General features: G+C 42.2%; 1 protein-coding gene across 1 annotated transcript in view; it reads left to right on the forward strand.

Annotated features, from left to right (window-relative positions):
• MALRD1 (MAM and LDL receptor class A domain containing 1) overlaps positions 1-24,132 on the forward strand; it is a 478,214-nt gene that overhangs the window by 162,608 nt on the left and 291,474 nt on the right. Inside the window, exons 19-20 of the mRNA XM_037891563.2 lie at positions 13,566-13,653; positions 21,264-21,440. Coding sequence (XP_037747491.1) covers positions 13,566-13,653; positions 21,264-21,440 — 265 coding nt within the window. The remainder of the gene's footprint in view (positions 1-13,565; positions 13,654-21,263; positions 21,441-24,132) is intronic.

Below are 24,132 nucleotides of genomic sequence, written 5' to 3' on the forward strand. Positions count from 1 at the left end.
TACATACAGTCTTACCGGTCAGATGAGGGATTTCAGAATGTTCTGAAGAGTGCAGAGAATTTGGCAGAGGAACTTCACACTGAAGCTATTTTCCCACCCATTCAAGAATACAAGAGTCACCGAAGAAGGCGGCACGGGATAATCCCATAAGAGACCCCAAACAACAATTCAAAGTTGAATTCTTTAACTAGGTGCTTGATTGTGCAATACAGTCAGTTGAAGAACATTTCATGCAGTTCAAGGAACACAGCAGTATATTTGGGATGTTGTATGATATTCCAAAACGCCTCAGTATTCCTGAAGAAGACCTACACCGGCAATGAAGGGCACGACAGACAATGTTGACACATGATGACATGTGTGCTATTGATACGAGTGATTTAGGTGATGAACTGAAAGCCCTTTCAAGATACATTTCAGCAGGATCAACTCCAAAGGCTGTTCTGGAATATATGTGCACAAATAAGATGACCACCCTCTTTCCAAATGCTTTTGTTGCTCTGTGCATACTTCTAACACTTCCTGTAACAGTTGCCCGTGGAGAACGCAACTTCTCCAAGCTGAAGTTAATAAAAACACATCTGCACTCCACAATGACACAGGAGAGGCTGGTTGGCCTTGCAAGAAAATCTTTGGAACCAAGAAGGCATGGAAAGCACCACTTTGATTATTCAAACAGATAAAAATGCCAGTGTTTATTATGCAGACAAGAAAAGTTACATTTGCTGTTCTGGTGTTTGCAAGTTAAGTGTTACTTAAAATTTTTGAACAAGGCATTTTAAGTTGTTAGTTCTCCTTTATTGGGGTAGGTAGCAGAGCAGTACCATGAGAGGAGTAGAACAGGAAGAAGGCAGAATTGAGACCTTTCAAAGTTTTGACCCAAGCAAGGGGATATGGGGGTGTCATTTGAGCTCCCTGCCTCAGGTGCCAAAATGTTGTGGGCCGGCCATGCCAGTACTCTTGTTTGATATGGCAATTCTGATAATCTTGCAGTGGTCATCATTAAACATAGAATCATAGAATCATAGAACATCAGGGTTGGAAGGGACCTCAGGAGGTCATCTAGTCCAACCCCCTGCTCAAAGCAGGACCAATCCCCAATTAAATCATCCCAGCCAGGGCTTTGTCAAGCCTGACCTTAAAAACTTCTAAGGAAGGAGATTCTACCACCTCCCTAGGTTACGCGTTCCAGTGTTTCACCACCCTCCTAGTGAAAAAGTTTTTCCTAATATCCAGCCTAAACCTCCCCCACTGCAACTTGAGACCATTACTCCTTGTCCTGTCCTCTTCTACCACTGAGAATAGTCTAGAACCATAGAATCATAGAATATCAGGGTTGGAAGGGACCTCAGGAGGTCATCTAGTCCAACCCCCTGCTCAAAGCAGGGCCAATCCCCAATCAAATCATCCCAGCCAGGGCTTTGTCAAGCCTGACCTTAAAAACTTCCAAGGAAGGAGATTCTACCACCTCCCTAGGTAACGCATTCCAGTGTTTCACCACCCTCCTAGTGAAAAAGTTTTTCCTAATATCCAACCTAAACCTCCCCCACTGCAACTTGAGACCATTACTCCTTGTCCTGTCCTCTTCTACCACTGAGAATAGTCTAGAAGCATCCTCTCTGGAACCACCTCTCAGGTAGTTGAAAGCAGCTATCAAATCCCCCCTCATTCTTCTCTTCTGCAGACTAAACAATCCCAGTTCCCTCAGCCTCTCCTCATAAGTCATGTGTTCCAGACCCCTAATCATTTTTGTTGCCCTTCGCTGGACTCTCTCCAATTTTTCCACATCCTTCTTGTAGTGTGGGGCCCAAAACTGGACACAGTACTCCAGATGAGGCCTCACCAATGTCGAATAGAGGGGAACGATCACGTCCCTCGATCTGCTCGCTATGCCCCTACTTATACATCCCAAAATGCCATTGGCCTTCTTGGCAACAAGGGCACACTGCTGACTCATATCCAGCTTCTCGTCCACTGTAACCCCTAGGTCCTTTTCCGCAGAACTGCTGCCTAGCCATTCGGTCCCTAGTCTGTAGCTGTGCATTGGGTTCTTCCGTCCTAAGTGCAGGACCCTGCACTTATCCTTATTGAACCTCATCAGGTTTCTTTTGGCCCAATCCTCCAATTTGTCTAGGTCCCTCTGTATCCTATCCCTGCCCTCCAGCGTATCTACCACTCCTCCCAGTTTAGTATCATCCGCAAATTTGCTGAGTGTGCAATCTACACCATCCTCCAGATCATTTATGAAGATATTAAACAAAACCGGCCCCAGGACCGACCCCTGGGGCACTCCACTTGACACCGGCTGCCAACTAGACATGGAGCCATTGATCACTACCCGTTGAGCCCGACAATCTAGCCAGCTTTCTACCCACCTTATAGTGCATTCATCCAGCCCATACTTCCTTAACTTGCTGACAAGAATACTGTGGGAGACCGTGTCAAAAGCTTTGCTAAAGTCAAGAAACAATACATCCACTGCTTTCCCTTCATCCACAGAACCCGTAATCTCATCATAAAAGGCGATTAGATTAGTCAGGCATGACCTTCCCTTGGTGAATCCATGCTGACTGTTCCTGATCACTTTCCTCTCATGTAAGTGCTTCAGGATTGATTCCTTGAGGACCTGCTCCATGATTTTTCCAGGGACTGAGGTGAGGCTGACTGGCCTGTAGTTCCCAGGATCCTCCTTCTTCCCTTTTTTAAAGATTGGCACTACATTAGCCTTTTTCCAGTCATCCGGGACTTCCCCCGTTCGCCACGAGTTTTCAAAGATAATGGCCAAGGGCTCTGCAATCACAGCCGCCAATTCCTTCAGCACTCTCGGATGCAACTCGTCCGGCCCCATGGATTTGTGCACGTCCAGCTTTTCTAAATAGTCCCTAACCACCTCTATCTCCACAGAGGGCTGGCCATCTCTTCCCCATTTTGTGATGCCCAGCGCAGCAGTCTGGGAGCTGACCTTGTTAGTGAAAACAGAGGCAAAAAAAGTATTGAGTACATTAGCTTTTTCCACATCCTCTGTCACTAGGTTGCCTCCCTCATTCAGTAAGGGGCCCACACCTTCCTTGGCTTTCTTCTTGTTGCCAACATACCTGAAGAAACCCTTCTTGTTACTCTTGACATCTCTTGCTAGCTGCAGCTCCAGGTGCAATTTGGCCCTCCTGATATCTTTCCTACATGCCCGAGCAATATTTTTATACTCTTCCCTGGTCATATGTCCAACCTTCCACTTCTTGTAAGCTTCTTTTTTATGTTTAAGATCCGCTAGGATTTCACCATTAAGCCAAGCTGGTCGCCTGCCATATTTACTATTCTTTCGACTCATCGGGATGGTTTGTCCCTGTAACCTCAACAGGGATTCCTTGAAATACAGCCAGCTCTCCTGGACTCCCTTCCCCTTCATGTTAGTCCCCCAGGGGATCCTGGCCATCTGTTCCCTGAGGGAGTCGAAGTCTGCTTTCCTGAAGTCCAGGGTCCGTATCCTGCTGCTTACCTTTCTTCCCTGCGTCAGGATCCTGAACTCAACCAACTCATGGTCACTGCCTCCCAGATTCCCATCCACTTTTGCTTCCCCCACTAATTCTACCCGGTTTGTGAGCAGCAGGTCAAGAAAAGCGCCCCCCCCAGTTGGCTCCCCTAGCACTTGCACCAGGAAATTGTCCCCTACGCTTTCCAAAAACTTCCTGGATTGTCTATGCACCGCTGTATTGCTCTCCCAGCAGATATCAGGAAAATTAAAGTCACCCATGAGAATCAGGGCATGCGATCTAGTAGCTTCCGTGAGTTGCCGGAAGAAAGCCTCATCACCTCATCCTCTCTGGAACCACCTCTCAGGTAGTTGAAAGCAGCTATCAAATCCCCCATCAGTGTTTGCCAACAGTTACTGTGCTTTAGTGTCTGAGATACTACTCTGAAACCTGAGGTACTACAGATATTCCCTATTCAAAAGTAGTCAGGATACCACAATCTGCTAGCTCTTGGTAAATGCTGACTTTTAAATGCTGACCATTGTGTGTTTTATTTATGATTTTCCCCATAGTTTCGCTACTCAGAAGTCATGAGATTGCTACCACGACTCATCCATGAATTTTTCACTGGAATATATCCTTGACAAACTTAGAATATCACTTAGGACCAGCCTTAGCATTGGTTGACTAGGCCAGTTGTCCACGATGTCAGAAAAGAATGGATGCATTTTGAGTTCCAAGGGAATAAATTTGCTTATATTTTGGAGGGGCTGCCAAAAATCTGATTTCCCTAGGGTGCTAATTGCACTGAAAACCCAGTTAGTCATAGATATTTTTATGTTGCTTATGAGTACATTCTTGTAGACTATTTAGCCTTCTCAAGTGAAAAAATAGCAGTACATGTTGTGTGAAGTATTAATGTTTACACTTTAATTTAAACATTAAAAAAGAGGCACATGCAAGGAGAGGCATATTGTGCGAACTGAGAGACCTGATTAGCAGAACAGTTAAGACAAAGTGAAATTTCACTCCACCTGCCTATGCCCAGTATTTTAATGCTGTGTCATGTGTTTACAATTTAACAGCATTCACTTGTGGTATTTAATGGGACTGACAAAATATCTCCAATCTGAAAGGTATGTTTCTTAACACCAAAGATGAAAATAGATCATTTTAAATCAGCTAGCTAACTAGAAAAACATTCTGCGGTACAATCCAGACTAGTGAGGGCCTGCCTTGTAACCATGAGCACCTCAAAATGTTCTGCTGCTATAACTCTCTTGACTGGATGCTTCCAGCCAGCATGCAAGCATGCACTGAGGGCTTGTCTACACTTGAAATGCTACGACTGTGCTGCTCAGCACTTCAGTGTAGATACTCGCTATAGTGACGGAGGGGTTCTCCCATCAGCACAGTTATTCCATCTCCCCAGGAAGTAGTAGCTAGGTCGATGGAAGAATTCTTCCATCAGCCTAGCATTGTCTACACTGGGGATTAGGTCAGCTTAACTATGTCCCTCAAGGGTGAGGATGTAGCTGGGTCAATTTAACTTCTGAGTTGAATCCTGGCCTGAGTGTCTGCGTGTTAAGCAGCTCTGTTTCAGTGCTCTGATTCCAGCAGAGGTGAAGGAAGTTTCATGCTGGTTTCTCCCCCCTCAACTCCCCCCCCCCGCCCATGTTTGCTGAAATGCAAATTGATCTGTTCCTGCAAACTCCTCTCCCCTACTGTGATGCTGAGTGGTTGTCTCCTTCCCTTGTTGTCTTTGATGCTCCTGATTACTTCTGATGTAAATTGCATTCCCATTGTCTCTTGATGTACCTTGAAAATGCCTTCCAGATAGCAGAACCACATTCCTTTGTCTAGGGTGGGGTAACTTAAGCCCTGCCTGGCAGACATATTTTAAGAACATAATTTCCAATGTGTTTCTAATTTTGAATTTATCCTCTGTACATTCACCATTCAATAATATTAATGTAACCCTTCTGCCCATCAGAGTTGGCAGCAACAACAGCCGGGTTCAGTATCTAGGGGTTCCATTTCAATAACACAATGCAAAACTGGCTCGAACCACCACTCAGTGACCTGGGACAAATATATACCACCCCCTCTGGGCGCCTCTAAAAGGCAATACTTCCCCTCTCACAAGCACAGAGTCTAAGTGTAGCAAAAGCTTTTTAATAATGGAGAGAGACAATGTGGCATTACGTTGGGGAAACACCACCAAAAGGATTCATACCACACCTATGAGCAAAACCCATCCCAAGCAAATTGGGCTGTGTCCTTTCCCTTTGGTTCTTGAGTCCAGCAACCCAAAAGTCACCCAAAGTCCCAAAAGTCTCTTCCCCTGGTCAGTGCAGCCCCAGAGTTCGAAAGTTTAGCTGCAGAGTTTTACCTCCCAACCTGGGTGGAAATGGGAGGGTTAAGGGGCACCTTACGTGGTCCAAAGCCGATTGCCCCACCTCTCCATGGGGCTCCGCTCTGCTCTACCAGCCGTCCCACAAATTGCTCTGCTCTGTCAGCCCCCACACATGAGCTGCTCCAGCCATCCCACAAATTGCTCCACTCCACCAGCCACTCCGCTCTGCCAGCTGTCCCATGAGCCGCTCCAGCTGTCCCACAACCTGCTCTGCAATATATCTTCAGGCTCCCCCACTACTTAACACAACACTTAGTGATTTCAGCTCTTAGTGATTTCAGCTTGTAGTAGGGGAGCCTCAGTGCTGTGCACCATTGGCCCAAAGTGAATTCAGCTCAGCAGCCTGTAACTAACTCCTAATAGAATCAAAATTAGCTCTGACATTCCACAGTGGAGGAAGAAGGAGGTGCAATTAGCATGTAGGGCCCTCATCAGGGGCCCATACCACCAGGTAGTAATACCTATCCCCAGCCTCTCTCAATTCACTGAGTTTTGGAACCCATGTCCCTTGCCTAGCGAGTGCTACTTAGTTGATGGCGAGTCCCTCCATCATAACAAAAGGCCAAGTACAGTTCCACTCTCCTTGATTCACATAATCAGGATAAAAAGAAAAGGAGTACTTGTGGCACCTTAGAGACTAACCAATTTATTTGAGCATAAGCTTTCGTGAGCTACAGCTCACTTCATCTCACTGCATCCGATGAAGTGAGCTGTAGCTCACGAAAGCTTATGCTCAAATAAATTGGTTAGTCTCTAAGGTGCCACAAGTACTCCTTTTCTTTTTGCGAATACAGACTAACACGGCTGTTACTCTGAAAATAATCAGGATAATAACAATTTATTCTTCTTGCCCCAATAACAGAGAAACTGGGGATCCCACAGCAGCCAAAGTGACCATTTGGGCAGCTATGGGCTCATGCTAGGTGGAGTGGGTGTGCCTATGCAAATGAGATCAGCCCCTGAAGTTCTTTTCCACAACTTGCCACACCTCACCACCAGATGTCAGGGTGGAGCTCATCCTGACTCTGCTTACATTAAGGATCAGTATGTTATTAGCTTTATATTGATAGTTCACATGACACCTTCTAGATACCAGATATGACATTAGTGGGTTGGAGTACATTCAGCTGGGTAGGCCAGTTAAAACTCACTACCAGATTACAATGATATCTTCTTCCATTGGGATGCTGTTAGGGCAGTGGTGAGCAACCTGCGGCCCGCAGGTTGCACGTGGCCCATCAGGGTAAGCTGATTACAGGCTGCAAGACATTTTGCAGATGTTGACCATCCACAGGCATGGCCCCCTGCAGCTCTGCGGATCACCGTTCCCGGCCAATGGGAGCTTCAGGAAGTGGCAGGACGGAGGGACACACTGGCCGCCACTTCCCGCAGCTCCCATTGGCCAGGAATGGGGCTCGTTCATCTGCACATTTACCAATGCGATATATGCCATAATGTGCCAGCAATGCCCCTCTGCCATGTATATTGGCCAAACCGGACAGTCTCTACACAAAAGAATAAATGGACACAAATCAGACATCAAGAATTGTAACATTCAAAAACAAGTAGGAGAGCACTTCAGTCTCCCTGGACACTCAATAACAGACTTAAAAGTGGCAATTCTTCAACAAAAAAACTTCAAAAACAGATTTCAACAAGAAATTGCAGAACTGGAATTAATTTGCAAACTGGACACCATCAAATTCGGCCAGAATAAAGACTGGGAGTGGATGGGTCACTACAAAGAGTAATTTTCCCTCTGCTCATACTCACACCTTCTTGTCAACTGTTGGAAATGGGCAACGTCCACCTTGATTGCATTGGCTTCATTAACACTGACCCCCCACTTTGTAAGGCAACTCCCATCTTTTCATGTACTGTGATACATATTATATATACTGCTTAACGTATTTTTCACTCCATGCATCTGATGAAGTGGGTTTTAGCCCATGGAAGCTTATGCCCAAATAAATTTGTTAGTCTCTAAGGTGCCACAAGGACTTCTCATTATATTTGCCACTTAGTCATTCATAAAGCTTTACGTAAATATGGCTCTTCTAGTTTGTAGGCACCAGTTTTCTTCTATTCCATTATATTCTTGACAGTGTAAATACAATAGAGTGAGAAAGAAGTTATATAACTTGAGCTATATTTTGTGCATTGTGGGCTTGAGCACTCTGGTGCTGATCCAACAACACACATAAATACAGAGCTGTGTATAACTGACTTTTTTTTCTGTTCTGGCAGGTCAAACAAAAACTGATTATTTCTGGAATTTTCAGCAAATTGAAAAAGTTGGGAAAAAATGCTTCGACCTGAAACAAAATATTTTGTTTTAGATATTTTAAGAAAAGCAAAGGAAATGAAGGGCTAGATTAATATAAATGGAGGAGGAGGTTGTAGTGGTGCCCTCCTCATAACCTTAAGGCATTCACCTAGGATGTAGGAGTTCGAGGTTTGAATCCTAACTCTGGAGCAGAAACTTGAACCTAGGGCTCCCACTTCCCCAGAGAGTACCCTTAGATCTGCCTTTCAGCAAGTACACCTTGATTCAACCTGGATTGAGCAGTTATTAGAGCTGGAGAAATCAGGAACTATTTATCCTCATTCAAATAATAAGTGAGATGTGAAATGAGCTTCATGGTAGGTAAGTTCCCTGCAGATTGTTTTATAATAGCATATTCAGTTTGAAGAGTTTCAGCTGGCAAATTAATTTAAAAGTGGTAAACATTTACAAAGGTTTCACATAGACTCAGCTATATATTACAAAACTAGATCAGAAACTGACCCTGTTTCTACTTTTAAACTGGCAAATACAGAGTAGTACTTAAAACAACCTCAGTGCTTTGAACAGCTGTTCTTTTAGAAAGCTCAAGGATAAATCAAAATCTCATATTAAGGATCTGTAGTCTATCTGAGTTAGAACTACACTGTGAAGTTTGTCTGAACTCATGTGGTTGACCCTATGGCACGATTGAATTAACATGTCTAGTAGATACTTCCCCAAACAAACATCTACGTTTTCTGTGTTATTTTAAAGAAATAATTTGAATCATGTTTTATGCAAAAACCCAGGATACTAGTCACTGAGTAACTAAAGAAGCCTTCCAAGAAATTCAAATTTTATTTTATTTTTTTCTTTAAGGTAGTGATTTATCAGATGAAAAAAAATATTGAGCTAAGGTTCACCAGACAAAACACTTTTTAAAAAAAAAAAAACACAACCTGTTTCTATGTTTACATTGCTAATTTGCAGGACTGCTGCTCTCTTTCTGTGAATTACAGTTCACTGAAAGACGTACATTAGGTCTTTCAGTATCACAACAGGGTGTAACAAGGACAATTAAAATTGCACACAACTGAATTTGGAGTGTTGGCAAGTTACTTATATACCTTGTTGTGTGGTGTTCACTAAAAATGGCTATCCTGATTTGTCCTATCACGGTGCATTTTTTATAATGCCAGCACTAAGGAACACTATTGAGGTGTAATACGGGCTCCATTTTAATTTAAATGGAAAACAAAAGGATGGGTGACTATTTAGGATATGATTTTTGAGTGTCTGTGTGTGTTACGGGGGAAAGTAACGCTCCACATTGAAAGGACAGGAGACTTTTTCTTGCAATGATTCTGTTGGGTTTTTTTATTCGAGGTTTTCATTTTAGGCACACATTATGCTGAATTAATTAATACTCTCTTCAAAAGCGTGCTTTAAAAAAAAAACTTTCATGCACACATTAGTTAATTTCACCAAGAACTAGAACAGCATGCAGTGCATTAGTCAGTGAGAAATCACAAATGAGTGTCATCTTGCAACTCAGTACTTGTTTTGTCTACAGGACCATTGTTCCATAAATAAATTGCTATCTATTTTTGTACATGTTCCTTTTATTGAATAGCTGTCTTTGATGTTGTGAACCATATGCATCATCAGAGTGGAAGCAGCATCTTAATTATTTAATGTTTGCACAGTGCTTTAAACATGTCAAGTACTATATAAGTGATAAACACTATCTAGATTTAATGTTATTTTCAGTGACATGATATCCTAGTGGCAAACTATCCTTGCAATTTTCATGTGGACTGTGGGCAGGATTGTGCATTGTACACATATTCTTACAGGGGCATAAAGGTGAGCAAAAACCCCTGAATGGGTGACACAGATGATGGGCTACTCCATGGTGGCCACTATTCCCCTTCCCATTCAAGTGACTAGGGTATGGAAGGAGCCTTGGCTTAGCCTCCAATACCCTGGTTACTGCAGCTGAGTTAGTGCACAGGGGAACTAATCTGTACTAGGCAAAGTTCTGATGGAGATTACATGCCACTTGGTCTCCTCCTTGGGTTTGATCCCGCACCATGGAAGTTAATGGGAATTTTACTATTAACTTTAATGGGGGCAGGACCAGGGCCCTACAACTACAGTGCAATTACATGCTGCCCTTTACTCAGGGATTATGGTAAGTCCACAGTCAAGCTTTAAACTATCAAATATATGCAAGCTCATATTTGTGAGGGTAAAGTAGAAGCATATCTAAAGCAAAAAAAGAAATTTACCCCAGGCCTCAATCTGTATGTTTTCCAGTAGTAAGAGTATGGCTAACAGTTTACTACTGCTACATTATCCTCTTCCTTGCCTTTACCGTATTTTAAGGTAGATCCCTGCTCCTTTAGAGGATGTGACTCTCACTATTTTAATCACATAGGGTTCTTTGCCATGCCTGAGGGGACACCATAATTAAAAACAGGCATAATAGTGATCGACATTATAATGACTGTTTTATTATTAAAGAAAGAAAAGATATTACACAAAATGGAACACAAATGATAAACAATTGTTATTTCCATTGTATTCTTTTCTGTATGTCTCCCTGTATGTGGAGAGCTTTTAACAGAGATGGGCCTCCCTTTAAGAATGAGACTACCTCCAGTGGGCATGCTCTTCTTTGGTAAATTATGACCAAAATTAGCAAGGAAACCTGTGTTAATAAATCATACTCATTTTGTGGCTGTGCTTGAGCTAACTGTCTCACCTATCCATGTTAAAATCTTAGCAGTGAGGTTGTTTGTTTGGTGTTGCCCTCTGACTTAATTCTTCTTAGCAGTCTTGCTCGTATAGACAGCAGGGAGAGGTGTGATGAGTGATAAAATTAAGGCGAAGAGTGGAAAATTCTTGAGTACCTTTTGAGTAGGTTTAAGTAGAGGCTTTTTCCTGCAAAGGGCGGGGTAGGAAAGCCCTCTTTAATGTTTTATGGCTTCTGATAAATCTCCCATGCTTATCCCTCCACACACACACAGTCTTGCATTCTTTTAAAGTCAGGACAAAAATATTTTTCAGAGTCTGTTGTTTAAAAATCATATCTGTGCCAAATAATATTTTAGACCAGAGTGGTGGTCTGTTTTTTGATAAAGACAATTTGTTGTCTGTTACCTTTTTTTTCTTTCCAGTTCTCCTTAGATTTATGACCTGTTATTTATAGTATTTACAACTGGCCATTAAAACTTCTATTAAGTATTTTGTACAAAGCACAAATTGCAATAACCAATAAATACTTTAAAACATAGTATAAAATGGAAATAGTATAGAATTAAAACAAAGTACTCTAGTAGTTATAAAAGTTGTATTTTAGAGTCTTCATAAACGCTTGGATGTAGTAAACATGGTTTCATGGCCAAGGAGGTGTCACCTTCCTTTGACACAAGAGACTTTTAACTATGCAACAGAAAGCAGAAGCTTCCTGAAATTTCTTTAATTAACTTGAATATCTTATTTAATAACATAAGCAACCAAAAACATACAGTAATGTTGTTATATTTTCCATGCATTGTGGGCATAGCAGAAGAGTAGGTATCTCTTGAAATTCAGTAAAGGCACAGACAAGTTTGTAATGACCTAATATTATAAGAATAAATTATAATAATTTAATTATAACCATTTTGCATCAATATTGAGGTTTATCTATCACAGTGGTTCTCTTAGAGAGTAAAAACAAGCATCCATCATTCTTTTTTCTTTGTTGTTGGGGACCCTGCCTGCACATGGTTTACAACAGCTAATTAACTATAGGACAAAAAAGAATTAAAGCATAATATCCAAATGTATATTTCTGAGATGGCATTTGATGCCAGGATGCTTTATTCAAAATGCTGCTGACATTTAATCAAGATACTTCCACACAATTACCACATATCTTTGGTGACTTTATTTGGAGTTGCGGTTCATAAATTTTTGGAAATAAATGTTCTGTTTTTGCAGTTTTAGATATTATTGCAAAAGCATTATGTTTTAGTAGTACTGTGAAGCAGTACTGTGGCATCTGGTTACCACTTATACTTTGTTCTTCTGTGTGAACTGGATATTGAGCTCCAATGTCATGTGCTGAGACCGGCATTTGAGTTTTTAACTAGCATTTCATGGGCTTTGTGGAAACTCATTCCTGTGTGCATATTACTTCAGTAATTAACAATGATGTTTTTTCCTGGACTACTCGGGTTATTAGCTTTTCCTGTGTAGGGTAAGAAAATCAGGACAGTAAGTGTGGCAAAGGCTTTATTACTTAGTAATTGATCCAGTCACTCATGGGAAGCATCTTCAGTGTGATTGAACCATAAATTTGGCAGAGAGACAACTGCACCCTGCAAGACAACTTAAAATGTTTTGGGGATTCTGAAGGGGGTGTTGGATCATTACAATTGGGGTGAATTGGAAACCTTGTTGCGGGGGGAAGAACTGAAATGAATTTTTTTCTCCCTTTTTAAATAAAAAAAGTTCTCATTTTTCAGCAAGCTCTAACCTTGGTAAACATCCAATAGGGAAACAGGGAACCTTGTAAATTTTTTTTGAAAAGAAGATAGCATTTTAAGGGAACTCTATAAGAAACAAGGAATTTTTGAAAGGAAAGTTAAAATTAAGAAAATTGAGGCTGACAGGGTCTATGTAACTGTTTTGGTTGTGACATCACAGTGTTTGACAGTTCTGAATCAGTCAAAAGGAAAGAAGCTAATTCTCTTGCCTGTTGTTTATTCTGAATACTAATCTGTTCTATATTTTGGCAATAATGAGAAGTAAATGTATAAACAAAAAGAAAAGGAGTATTTGTGGCACCTTAGAGACTAAGAAATTTATTTGAGCATAAGCTTTCGTGAGCTACAGCTCACTTCATCGGATGCATAAGTATGTGCTATTTTAATGACATTTAGTAAAATATGTACCTCTCTTTAAAGTTTGCTAGAGTATATCTGTGTATCTAATTATTTTCAGTTTAATGGGATTCTCATAAAAGTATATCACTTATTCACATAACTATTAAAATAATTAAACATGATTAATGTTATTACAGTAACTACTAAAAGAGCTAATTATAATGTGCCACTTATTATACCATCTTGCCATCATTTTACGTCACAATGTTTCAGTGGATTTAAATGTGACTGTATAACCAACCACATTAATGTCATAGTTGACTGTGATTAATGTGAACGCCAGAGAGCATTGATAATGATCAGTCTCTTTCATGAAGTGTTACCAAATACAGTATCTCCACAAGAACAAATTTAAGCTCATTTTAAAATCATGAAACATAGTAAATGGCTCTTCTATCAATTGATATTAAATATATAATGAGAAGTGAAAGTCTACTATATGCTGACAAATGGTTTCATAATTATTGTTTCCCTAGATCTTAGTGGAAGGTACTGTGGGAGACGGTTTCTGTGGAGACATTGGAATTGATGACTTGTCCTTTACAGACTGTACCCTTTACAATGGTGAGAACAAAGTTAGAAAGTAACTATAAATCTCTTTGCACCCAGTACATTGAGTACAGAGAGGAAATATTGAGGAAATGGAGATCTGGAAAACAAATTAGTGAAAAGAAGAAAACGTGATTTGATTATTATCTGTTCTGTTCGTTCCCTCTGAAGCACCTGGCATTGGCCACTGTTGGAAGACAAGATACTGGGCTAGATGTACCTTTGGTCTGACCCAGTATGGCTGTTCTTATGTTAGATATGCCTGACCTTACAGAAAAAGGAAGTGCCTCTTGCCATATACACTTATGCTTAAGTTCTGAGATCAGGTCAGATGTGCAAGAGGAAGAAACTGTGCTTAGATGTCTGGGGACACTGGCTAGAAAATAAGCTCTGTAAGACAGAAATTCCAGTGTCTAAAAAATGTCAGCAGCTGTAACAGGCAGTCACAGGGACGCATTTTCCATAACCAGCAACAAGGTAGTTTGATTTCTCGAAGGAGCACCAAACTTCTAAAATAGTGTAAATATATTAAAATTTCATTTGGCAAAATTCATTCCATCTTTTGACAGAGAGAGAGATAGAGAGAGAGAGAGAGATATCTCTCAGGTTTCAGACTAACAGCCGTGTTAGTCTGTATTCACAAAAAGAAAAGGAGTACTTGTGGCACCTTAGAGACTAACCAATTTATTTGAGCATAAGCTTTCGTGAGCTACAGCTCTCTAAGGTGCCACAAGTACTCCTTTTCTTTTTTTAGAGAGATCTCTGCACGTACATATATGTATAATCAATTTAATGAAGACATTATTCTGACAGTGTCAAAACAAAGAAGTCAAACACTCACACTGCAGTACACAAACAGTTTGAATGATACTACTGTCTGCCTGAAGTCTTCACTACCTAGTTTGGTACAATGTCTACAGAACCATCATACCTTGTGTCCCAAGACATCTACAAAATTCCATGCCTACTGTGTTTCATTAAAAAAAACAAACAAACAAAAAGTAAGCTTCCAGGGGGGCTGGTGTAAAATGCAGAAGAAAATGGAATGTAATATATGGTGTGACAGCTGACTCAGGCTTGGTCTACACTAGGAGTTGAGGTCGAATTTAGCAGCGTTACCTCAATTTAACCCTGCACCTGTCCACATGACGAAGCCCTTTTTTTCGACTTAAAGGGCTCTTAAAATCAATTTCTTTACTCCACCCCGATGAGGGGATTAGCGCTGAAATCAGCCTTGCCGGGTCGAATCTGGGGTAGTGTGGACACAATTCGACGGTATTGGCCTCCGGGAGCTATCCCAGAGTGCTCAATTGTGGCCGCTCTGGACAGCGCTCTCAACTCGGATGCACTGGCCAGGTAGACAGGAAAAGGCCCGCGAACTTTTGAATCTCATTTCCTGTTTGGTCAGTGTGGCAAGCTCACCTGCAGAGCCCATCAGCACAGGAAACCATGCAGTCCCAGAATTGCCAAAGAGCTCCAGCATGGACCGAATGGGAGGTTCGGGATCTGATCGCTGTATGGGGAGACAAATCTGTGCTGGCAGAACTCTGTTCGAAAAGACGAAATGCCAAAATATTTGAAAAAATCTCCAATGGCATGAAGGACAGAGGCTATAACAGGACCCGCAGCAGTGCCGCGTGAAAATTAAGGCGCTCAGGCAAGCCTAGCAAAAAACCAGAGAGGCAAACAGCCGCTCCGGTTCAGAGCCCCAGACATGCCGCTTCTATGATGAGCTGCATGCCATTCTAGGGGATGTAGCCATCAGTACCCCAACTCAGTGCTTTGACTCCGTCCAAGGAGTGGGAGGCAACACGGAAGCTGGTTTTGGGGGCGAGGAAGATGATGAGGAGGAGGTTGTAGATAGCTCACAGCAAGGAAGCAGAGAAACTGGTTTCCCCAACAGCCAGGATCTGTTTATCACCCTGGACCTGGAGCCAGTACCCACTGAACCCATCCAAGGAGGGCTCCCAGACCCTGAAGGTGGAATAGGGACCTCTGGTGAGTGTACCTTTGTAAATATTATACATGGTTTAAAAGCAAGCATGTTTAATGATTAATTTGCCCCTGCATTCGCGGCTGGTACAGCTACTGAAAAAGTCTGTTAACGTGTCTGGGGATGGAGTGGAAATCCTCCAGGGACATCTCCAAAAAGCTCTCCTGGATGTACTCCCAAAGCCTTTGCAAAAGGTTTCTGGGGAGGGCCGCCTTATTCTGTCCTCCATGGTAGGACACTTTACCACGCCAGGCCAGTAACATGTAGTCAGGAATCATTGCAGAACAAAGCATTGCAGCGTATGGTCCTGGTGTTTGCTGGCATTCAAACATCTGTTCTTTATCTCTCCGTGTTACCCTCAGGAGAGTGATATCATTCTTGGTCACCTGGTTGAAATAGGGTGGTTGTAGTAAGCGGATATTCAGAATTGCCCATTCCAGCTGGGCTGTTTGCCTGTGGCTGAACAGAAATCTTCCCCACTGTTAGCCACGCCATCATCCCAGAGAATTGGGTGTGGGGGGCAGGGGGCTTAGTTGGGTTTCTGCTGCACTTTAACCCAGAAACCGCATCCCCTCCTTTTAAATTGCCAACCCATTTTAAATGGCCAACCCAACGGCTACTTCATATGGGAAAGGAGGGTGCTGCTGTTTGAAACCATTCCCACATGTTATGAAGGTTCAAGAAGCCAAAAGACTGCAGCTTACCATGGCTGCCTGCAAGCCGAATTCTGTTGCCTGGCCCTGCGTGAGTGATCTCTCACACCAAACCAACATACCCTCAATAAAAGGCAAAATGTGACCTTGTAATGAAAGGACATGTGCAATGTAATGTTAACAGCAAGGTTTACTGTGAAAGAGTGTATCCATTGTTCTATAAAATGTATCTTTTTAACTACCACTCTCGCTTTTTTTCCCCTCCACCAGCTGCATATGTTTCTCCTTCCCAGAGGCTAGCGAAGATTAGAAGGCAAAAAAACCGCACTTGCAATGAAATGTTCTCTGACCTCATGCTATCCTCCCACATTGACAGAGCACAGCAAAATACATGGAGGCAGACAATCTCAGAGTGCAGGAAAACACAATATGACCACGAGGAGAGGTGGCGGGCTGAAGATGGCAGGTGGCATCAACTTGCTGAAAGAAGGCAGGAGTTAATGCTCAGGCTGCTGGAGGATCAAACTCATCTGCTCCAGCATATGGTTGAGCTGCAGGAAAGGCAGCAGGACCACAGACCGCTGCTACAGCCCTTGTGTAACCAACTGCCCTCCTCCCCAAGTTCCATAGCCTCCTCACCCAGATGCCCAAGAATGCGGTGGGGGGCCTCAGAGGATTGCCCAAGCAACAGAAGGCTGGCATTCAATAAGTTTTAAAGTGCTGTGTGGCCTTGTCCTTCCCTCCTCCACCACCCCTCCCAGGCTACCTTGGCAGTTATCCCCCTATTTGTGTGATGAATAAATAAAGAATGCACGAATGTGAAGCAACAATGTCTTTATTGCCTCTGCAAGCGGTCATTGAAGGGGGGAGGGGAGAGTGCTTAGCTTACAGGAAAGTAGAGTGAACCCGGCGGGGGGGTTCCATCAAGGAGAAACAAACAGAACTTTCACACCATAGCCTGGCCAGTCATGAAACTGATTTTCAAAGCTTCTCTGATGCGCACCGCACCCTCCTGTACTATTCTAACCACCCTGGTGTCTGGCTGCGTGTAATCAGCGGCCAGGCGATTTGCCTCAACCTCCTACCCCGTCATAAACATCTCCCCCCTTACTCTCACAGATATTGTGGAGCACACAGCAAGCAGTAATAACAGTGGGAATATTGGTTTTGCTGCGGTCTAAACGACTCAGTAAACTGCACCAGTGACCTTTTAAATGCCCAAATGCACATTCTACCACCATTCTGCACTTGCTCAGCCTGTAGTTGAACAGCTCCTTACTATTGTCCAGGGTGCCTGTGTATGGCTTCATGAGCCATGGCATTAAGGGGTAGGCTGGGTCCCCAAGGATAACTATAGGCATTTCAACATCCTCAGCGGTTATTTTCTGGTCTGGAAAGTAAGTCCCTTGCTGCAGCTGTTGAAACAGACCAGAGTTCCTGAAGATGCGAGCATCATGTACCTTTCCCAGACATCCCACGTTGATGTTGGTGAAACGTCCCTTGTGATCCACCAGTGCTTGCAGCACCATTGAAAAGTACCCCTTGCAGTTTATGTACTCGCTGCCTTTGTGCTCCGGTGCCAAGATAGGGATATGCGTTCCGTCTATCGCCTCACCACAGTTAGGGAATCCCATTGCAGCAAAGCCATCCACTATGACGTGCACATTTCCCAGAGTCACTACCCTTGATATCAGCAGCTCAGTGATTGTGTTGGCTGCTTGCAGCACAGCAGCCCCCACAGTAGATTTGCCCACTCCAAATTGATTCCCGACTGACCGGTAGCTGTCTGGCATTGCAAGCTTCCACAGGGCTATCACCACTCACTCCTCAACTGTGAGGGCTGCTCTCATCTTGGTATTCTTGCACTTCAGGGCAGGGGAAAGCAAGTCACAAAGTTCCATGAAAGTGCCCTTACGCATGTGAAAGTTTTGCAGCCACTGGGAATCGTCCCAGACCTGCAACACTATGCGGTCCCACCAGTCTGTGTTTGTTTCCCGGGCCCAGAATTGGTGTTCCATGCCATGAACCTGCCCAATTGACACCATGATGTGCACATTGCAGGGGCCCGTACTTTGTGAGAAGTCTATGTCCATGTCCTCGTCCTCATCACTCTCGTCACCGCGCTGCAGTCGCCTCCTCCTCACCTGGTTTTGCTTTTCTTGCAGGTTATGGTTCTGCATATCCTGCTGGATAATGCACGCAGTGTTTATAGTGCTCATAATTGCCGCCATGATCTGAGCGGACTCCATGTTCCCAGTGCTATGGCGTCTGCACTGAAAAAAGGCACGAAACGATTATCTGCCATTGCTCTGACAGAGGGAGGGCGCGAATGACAACATGGCTTACAGGGTTGGCTTACAGGGAATTAAAATCAACAAATGCATCAAGGAGAACCAGAATGGCCCCCTCAAGGCTAGAACTCAAAACTCTGGGTTTAGCAGGCCATTGATTTCACGGAGGGAGGGAAGGAGGGGGGAGAAAATGAATACGAAACAAATCTGGTCTATTTCTTGTTTTGATCCACTTCATCTATCTTCATACATCTTAGGCTGGCAGCAGACAGTGCAGTACGCCTGCTAGCCATCATCATCTCCTGGGTGCTCGGCAGAAGACAGTGCAGTATGACTGCTGGCCATCGTCGTCTCCTGGCTCCTCACCAGAAGATGGTGCAGTACGACTGCCGGCAGGACTGAATCTCCATGAGACGAAACTTAAAAAGGGAAATGATAAGGCTGAGTCACTCCCATGTCTGCCCAGGCGCCCCGACCGACCTCACTGAGGTCGGCTAAAAGAGAACCCAGGAGTACGGCGATGATGGCTACCAGTCATTCTGCACCGTCTGCTGCAAAAGGCAATCAGCTGCTGCTGTGTAGCAATGCAGTACCGCATCTGTCAGCACCCAGGAGACATACGGTGAGCTGAGCAGGCTACATGCTTGCCGTGGTATGGCGTCTGCACAGGTAACCCAGGAAAAAAGGCGCGAAACAATTGTCTGCCATTGCTTTCACAGAGGGAAGGGGGGCTAACGATATGTACCCAGAACCACCCGTGACAATGTTTTTGCCCCATCAGGCATTGGAATTTCAACCCAGAATTCAAATGGGCTGTGGAGACTGCGGGAACTGTGGGATAGTTACCCACAGTGCAACGCTCCGGAAGTCGACGGTTGCCTCGGTACTGTGGCCGCACTCCACCGACTAAATGCACTTACAGCATTTGTGTGGGGACACATACAATCGACTGTATAAAAACGCTTCCTAAAAAACTGACTTCTATAAATTCAACCTAATTTCGTAGTGTAGACATACCTCACAGTAGTAACGGAGAGTAGTAGAACCGCAGACATTTTAGCACAAAATGATTTTCCTAGAATTGCTATCTTAGCAGACTCTCATGCAGACAAACTTAGTTTTAACATGCAAAAACTTCTTCTAGGCAAAATTATTAGGTCCAGCAGGACTGTTGTGCATGCTGTATGCTTTTCTCATAAATCATTTTTCCTTTTTTAAATCTAAATAGTGCACAGTACAACTTTATTTTGTATAACATCTTTCACACAAACAATGTCTAAAGTTAAACGATACAAAGTTAATGTAAAAATATCTGCAGTGGTGGTGGTGGGGGGGATTAAGAGATATAGACAAGGGAGCAAATGTCTTCAGGTGACATATGAAACTAGACAGGGAGGCAGAAGGATTTAAGTAGTCTGTTCCAAATGATAGAGCTTCAGGGGACAAGGCCCCAGCACAAACAGTGGTGAGTTTGTAGGAAGAAACAGACGAGGCTGAAGATGGACAAAAAATGGAATAGTGGGATGATCATAAATGAGCTAGGAAAAGGGATAAACAGTGAGGTGGAAAAATTTTCAGATGATACAAAATTATTCAATATAGTTAGGTCCAAAGCAGACTGTGAAGAGTTACAAATGGATCTCACAAAACTGGGTGACGTAGCAACAAAAAGGCAGGTGGTATTTAATGTTGGGAAATGCAAAGTAATGCACACTGGAAAATATAACCCAAACTATACATACAAAATGATAGGATCTAAATTAGCTGTAACTAGTCAAGAAAGAGATCTTGGAGTCATTTTGGATAGTTCTCTGAAAACATCTGCTCATTGTGGAGTGGCAGTCAAAAAAGCGAACAGAATGTTGGGAATCATTAAGAAAGGGATAAATAAGAAGACAGAAAATATCATATTGCCTCTGTATAAATCCATTGTATGCCCACATCTTGAATACTGCGTGCAGATGTGGTCGCCCCCTCTCAAAAAAGATATATTGGAATTTGAAAAGGTTCAGAAAAGGGCAACAAAACGCTTAAGGGCATGGAACAGCTTCCATATGAAGAGAGATTAAAAAGACTAGGATGTTTCACCTTGGAAAAGAGATGACTAATGGGGTATGTGACTGAGAAGGTGTGGAAAAAGTTAATAAGGAATTCCTTACTCATTCTCATAACACGAGAGACAGAGGTCACCCAGTGAAATTAATAGGCAGCAGGTTTAAAGAAAACAAAAGGGAGTACTTCTTCACACAATGTACACTCAACCTGTGGAACTCATTGCCATGGGATGTTGTGAAGGCCAAAACTATAAAGGGGTTCAAAAACAATTAGATAAGTTCATAGAGGACAGGTCCATCAATGGCTATTAGCAAAGATGGTCAGGGATGCAACCCCATGCTCTGGGTGTCCCTGGCCTCTGACTGCCAGGTGCTGGGAGTGTACTGTGGGAATTAGGTACTTAAGCCTGATGAGAAAGAAATCCAGTGGAGAGGAAATTGGCATGACGCAGTCAGAGTGGTGGGACAGGAAGGTGATTGTCAAAGTATTTTTTTTTTAATGGACAGAACAGCAAGGAGATGATAATAAAGGGATGTTAGATGGGAGGAGATTCTCACAGCAATTCCACAGTTCAGGTGCAGAGATCAAATAACTGTTGAATAAATACATTATTTGAATTATTTTTTTCATAAGGAAATTTGCCAACTATCTCATCAACGCCCTCAGGAACTTCAGTTCCTGCAACACTCCCTACGAACAATTGCACAGAGAAGGAATTTGTCTGTAGAGAAACAGGCCACTGCATCCAGATGATCCAGAGATGTGATTTCAGACCTGACTGCTCTGATAAGTCTGATGAGTCCTCTTGTGGTCAGTGAACTAATTATTATGCTAATTTATTCTGAGATATTAAACATATTTAATTATTCCATATCTTCATTTGTTATTCTGTATTTGTGTCCTGGCATTAATCTTCATATAAGCTTCCCCAAAGAAGACTAACCTTCAGCTTTGTAGTATGGGAATTTGAGATGTTATGCATCTTGAACCTTCCAATGTGCTGACTGGGACTTGACACTTTTATATTTCAACTCAAATTACTTACTCAAAAGCTTACATCACTTAGTGCTTGGTTACTATACATAGCCATTTAAAAAAAATACAGTTTCTCAAATTAATGGAACCAGTAATTATTGCTCAGCAAGGCAGTTGTTGGTGAGCAAGAAATTAAGATAATATGGCATGCAGGGAAGAGTGAGTATAACCAAAAGAGTTATTGGCTGCTCCTGATGGATTTCTATTATCAAGATACTTAATAATAGAAATCAAACTATTGCTTTATATTTGTGCCTTAAAATATAGTCCTTGACAGTCCTGGTCTGATAGTTCACAATAGGAAATGTAGTTAGATGCCCCTTCAGGACAGGAACTGTGTCTATATTAGAGGTGTGGGAAAGGAGAACTTCCAGGTTATGGGAAATTCTGTAATTTCTAAATTTGTTTTCATTCTGAATTTGAATGAAACATTGAATTTCAAAATTTGCCACAAAACTACAGTTTTTTAAATAATTAATTTTTCTTCAATCAAAACATTTAGTTTTGATTTCCACTTTCAAAAAAATCATAATAGAAAAGAAAATTGTTGTCATGAAAAGCAGTTTCAAAATGAAAATTGGAAACATTCAGTTCTGAAAATGTTGAAATTAAATGTTGTGATATTATTGAATGCTTCGTTTAGATTTTTTTCTAAATGAAACTTTGTTGAAATCAACACATTCCCATGGAACTTTTTGATTTCAGTAAAACAGCATTTTCCAGCCAACTCTAGTCTATATGTTTGTTCAGCACTGAATACAATCAGCTGTTATGCATCACCATAGTACAAATAAATAATAAATGAATATTTTTTTATTTTTAATACTCATGAAACTTCCTTGAATATAGCAGTTTCTTCAAAATTATTTGATTTTAATTTCACAAATCTCCATCTTTTTCCTGTATAGATTGATTATGAATATTGAAAAAATAAGATGTTGTATGCTAATGATTGGTCAGACAAATCATATGGTATTGTTTTTCTTTCCTGATTAAATGTGTGAATATTTATAAAGCATTTTGTTTGTGTATGTATGAATATAAAATGTACTGTCCACAAATACACTCATATGTGATTTTGAGATCTACTTTCTGTTAACATTTGTTCCAGCAAAACATTAGCCACTGACTGACCATGGTAAGTGAACCCAAACGGAAAAAGTGGAAGTGATTTACAAATTCAAATATTGATAGACATTTTCATGCAGTATTCATCCAGCTCTAGTTACGGATGAGAAACACTGAAATGAAACTTTAGCATAAAGCAGAGTTCACTCAGTAGAACAAGTTTTTTCTCACAGATTCACTTTGTCTGTCTTCCAAGTCACCCTTCATCTCTTCAGGGGGATAAAAGCTATGGAGAATACTGCTTAGTCTACTGCATGCAATCTGAAGTCTGCAGTCACCACAGAAATGACTGCAATTCATCGCTTGAATGGCAATATCTGAATAGGCCTGAAGTACATCGGACCCTCGCTAGAACGCGCGTCTATATAACGCAAATTCAGATATAACGCGGTCACGGCCATGGATCCCAAATTTAAGTACTGTACAGTACAATTTTTTTTTAGTATAGATGCGATAAATCAACCGTTGAGCGCTCCCCTGTCGACTCTAGTACTCCACCAGAACAAGGAGCGCAAGCGCAGTCGACGGGAGAGCGTCAGCTATTCACATTGCTGAAGTTGCGTATCTTAGATCGACCCCGTGTGGTAGTGTAGACAAGCCCTAAGACGATTGCTGTAGGCCTAGAACGCCATACAAATATAATGTAATAAAAATTTACAGGTACAGTATTTATCTTTAGCAAGATGTCAAAAATGTCATGCAAAAGGAAGGCTTACTCAGTGCAGGAGAAATTGGAAGCTATCGAACGACTTAGAAATGGCAAAACCCAGGCAAAGATTAGCCGTGATATTGGCATTAATGAGTCCACCTTTCGTGGATGGCTAAAGAATGCTGACAAGCTCGGAATTTACATTCATAACCTGGATGAAGAGCATGGCCTTCAAAGAAAATGAGCCCGTTTAGCGAATGATGCTGATCTTGATTCTGCGGTGTACATGTGGTTTGTGCAAGAACAGCAGAAAGGCATTCCGATCTCTGGTCCGCTTATAGCCATGCAAGTGGAAAAATTCGACCGGGAACTTAATGATGAATTCAGCAATTTTAAGGCGAGTTCGGGTTGGCTATGGTGATTTCAGAAAAGACACAGAATATCTCAGATTGCAGTTTTGGGAGAAAAACACTCTGCTGATGCCGATGCCATGCAACCATACCCTGTGAAGCTGAGGGAAATTTTACAGGCAGAGGGTTACTTGGAGGAACAGGTTTACAATGCAGACGAAACAGAAATTTATTATAAAATGTTGCCTGATAAAACCCTGGCTGTCAGAACAGATGAATGTAAGAAAGAAGGATATAAACAGGCAAAACATCACCTTACTTTATTGTTTTGTGTGAATGC

Source organism: Chelonia mydas, chromosome 2, assembly GCF_015237465.2.
Source record: "Chelonia mydas isolate rCheMyd1 chromosome 2, rCheMyd1.pri.v2, whole genome shotgun sequence".
Lineage (NCBI taxonomy): Eukaryota > Metazoa > Chordata > Testudines > Cheloniidae > Chelonia > Chelonia mydas.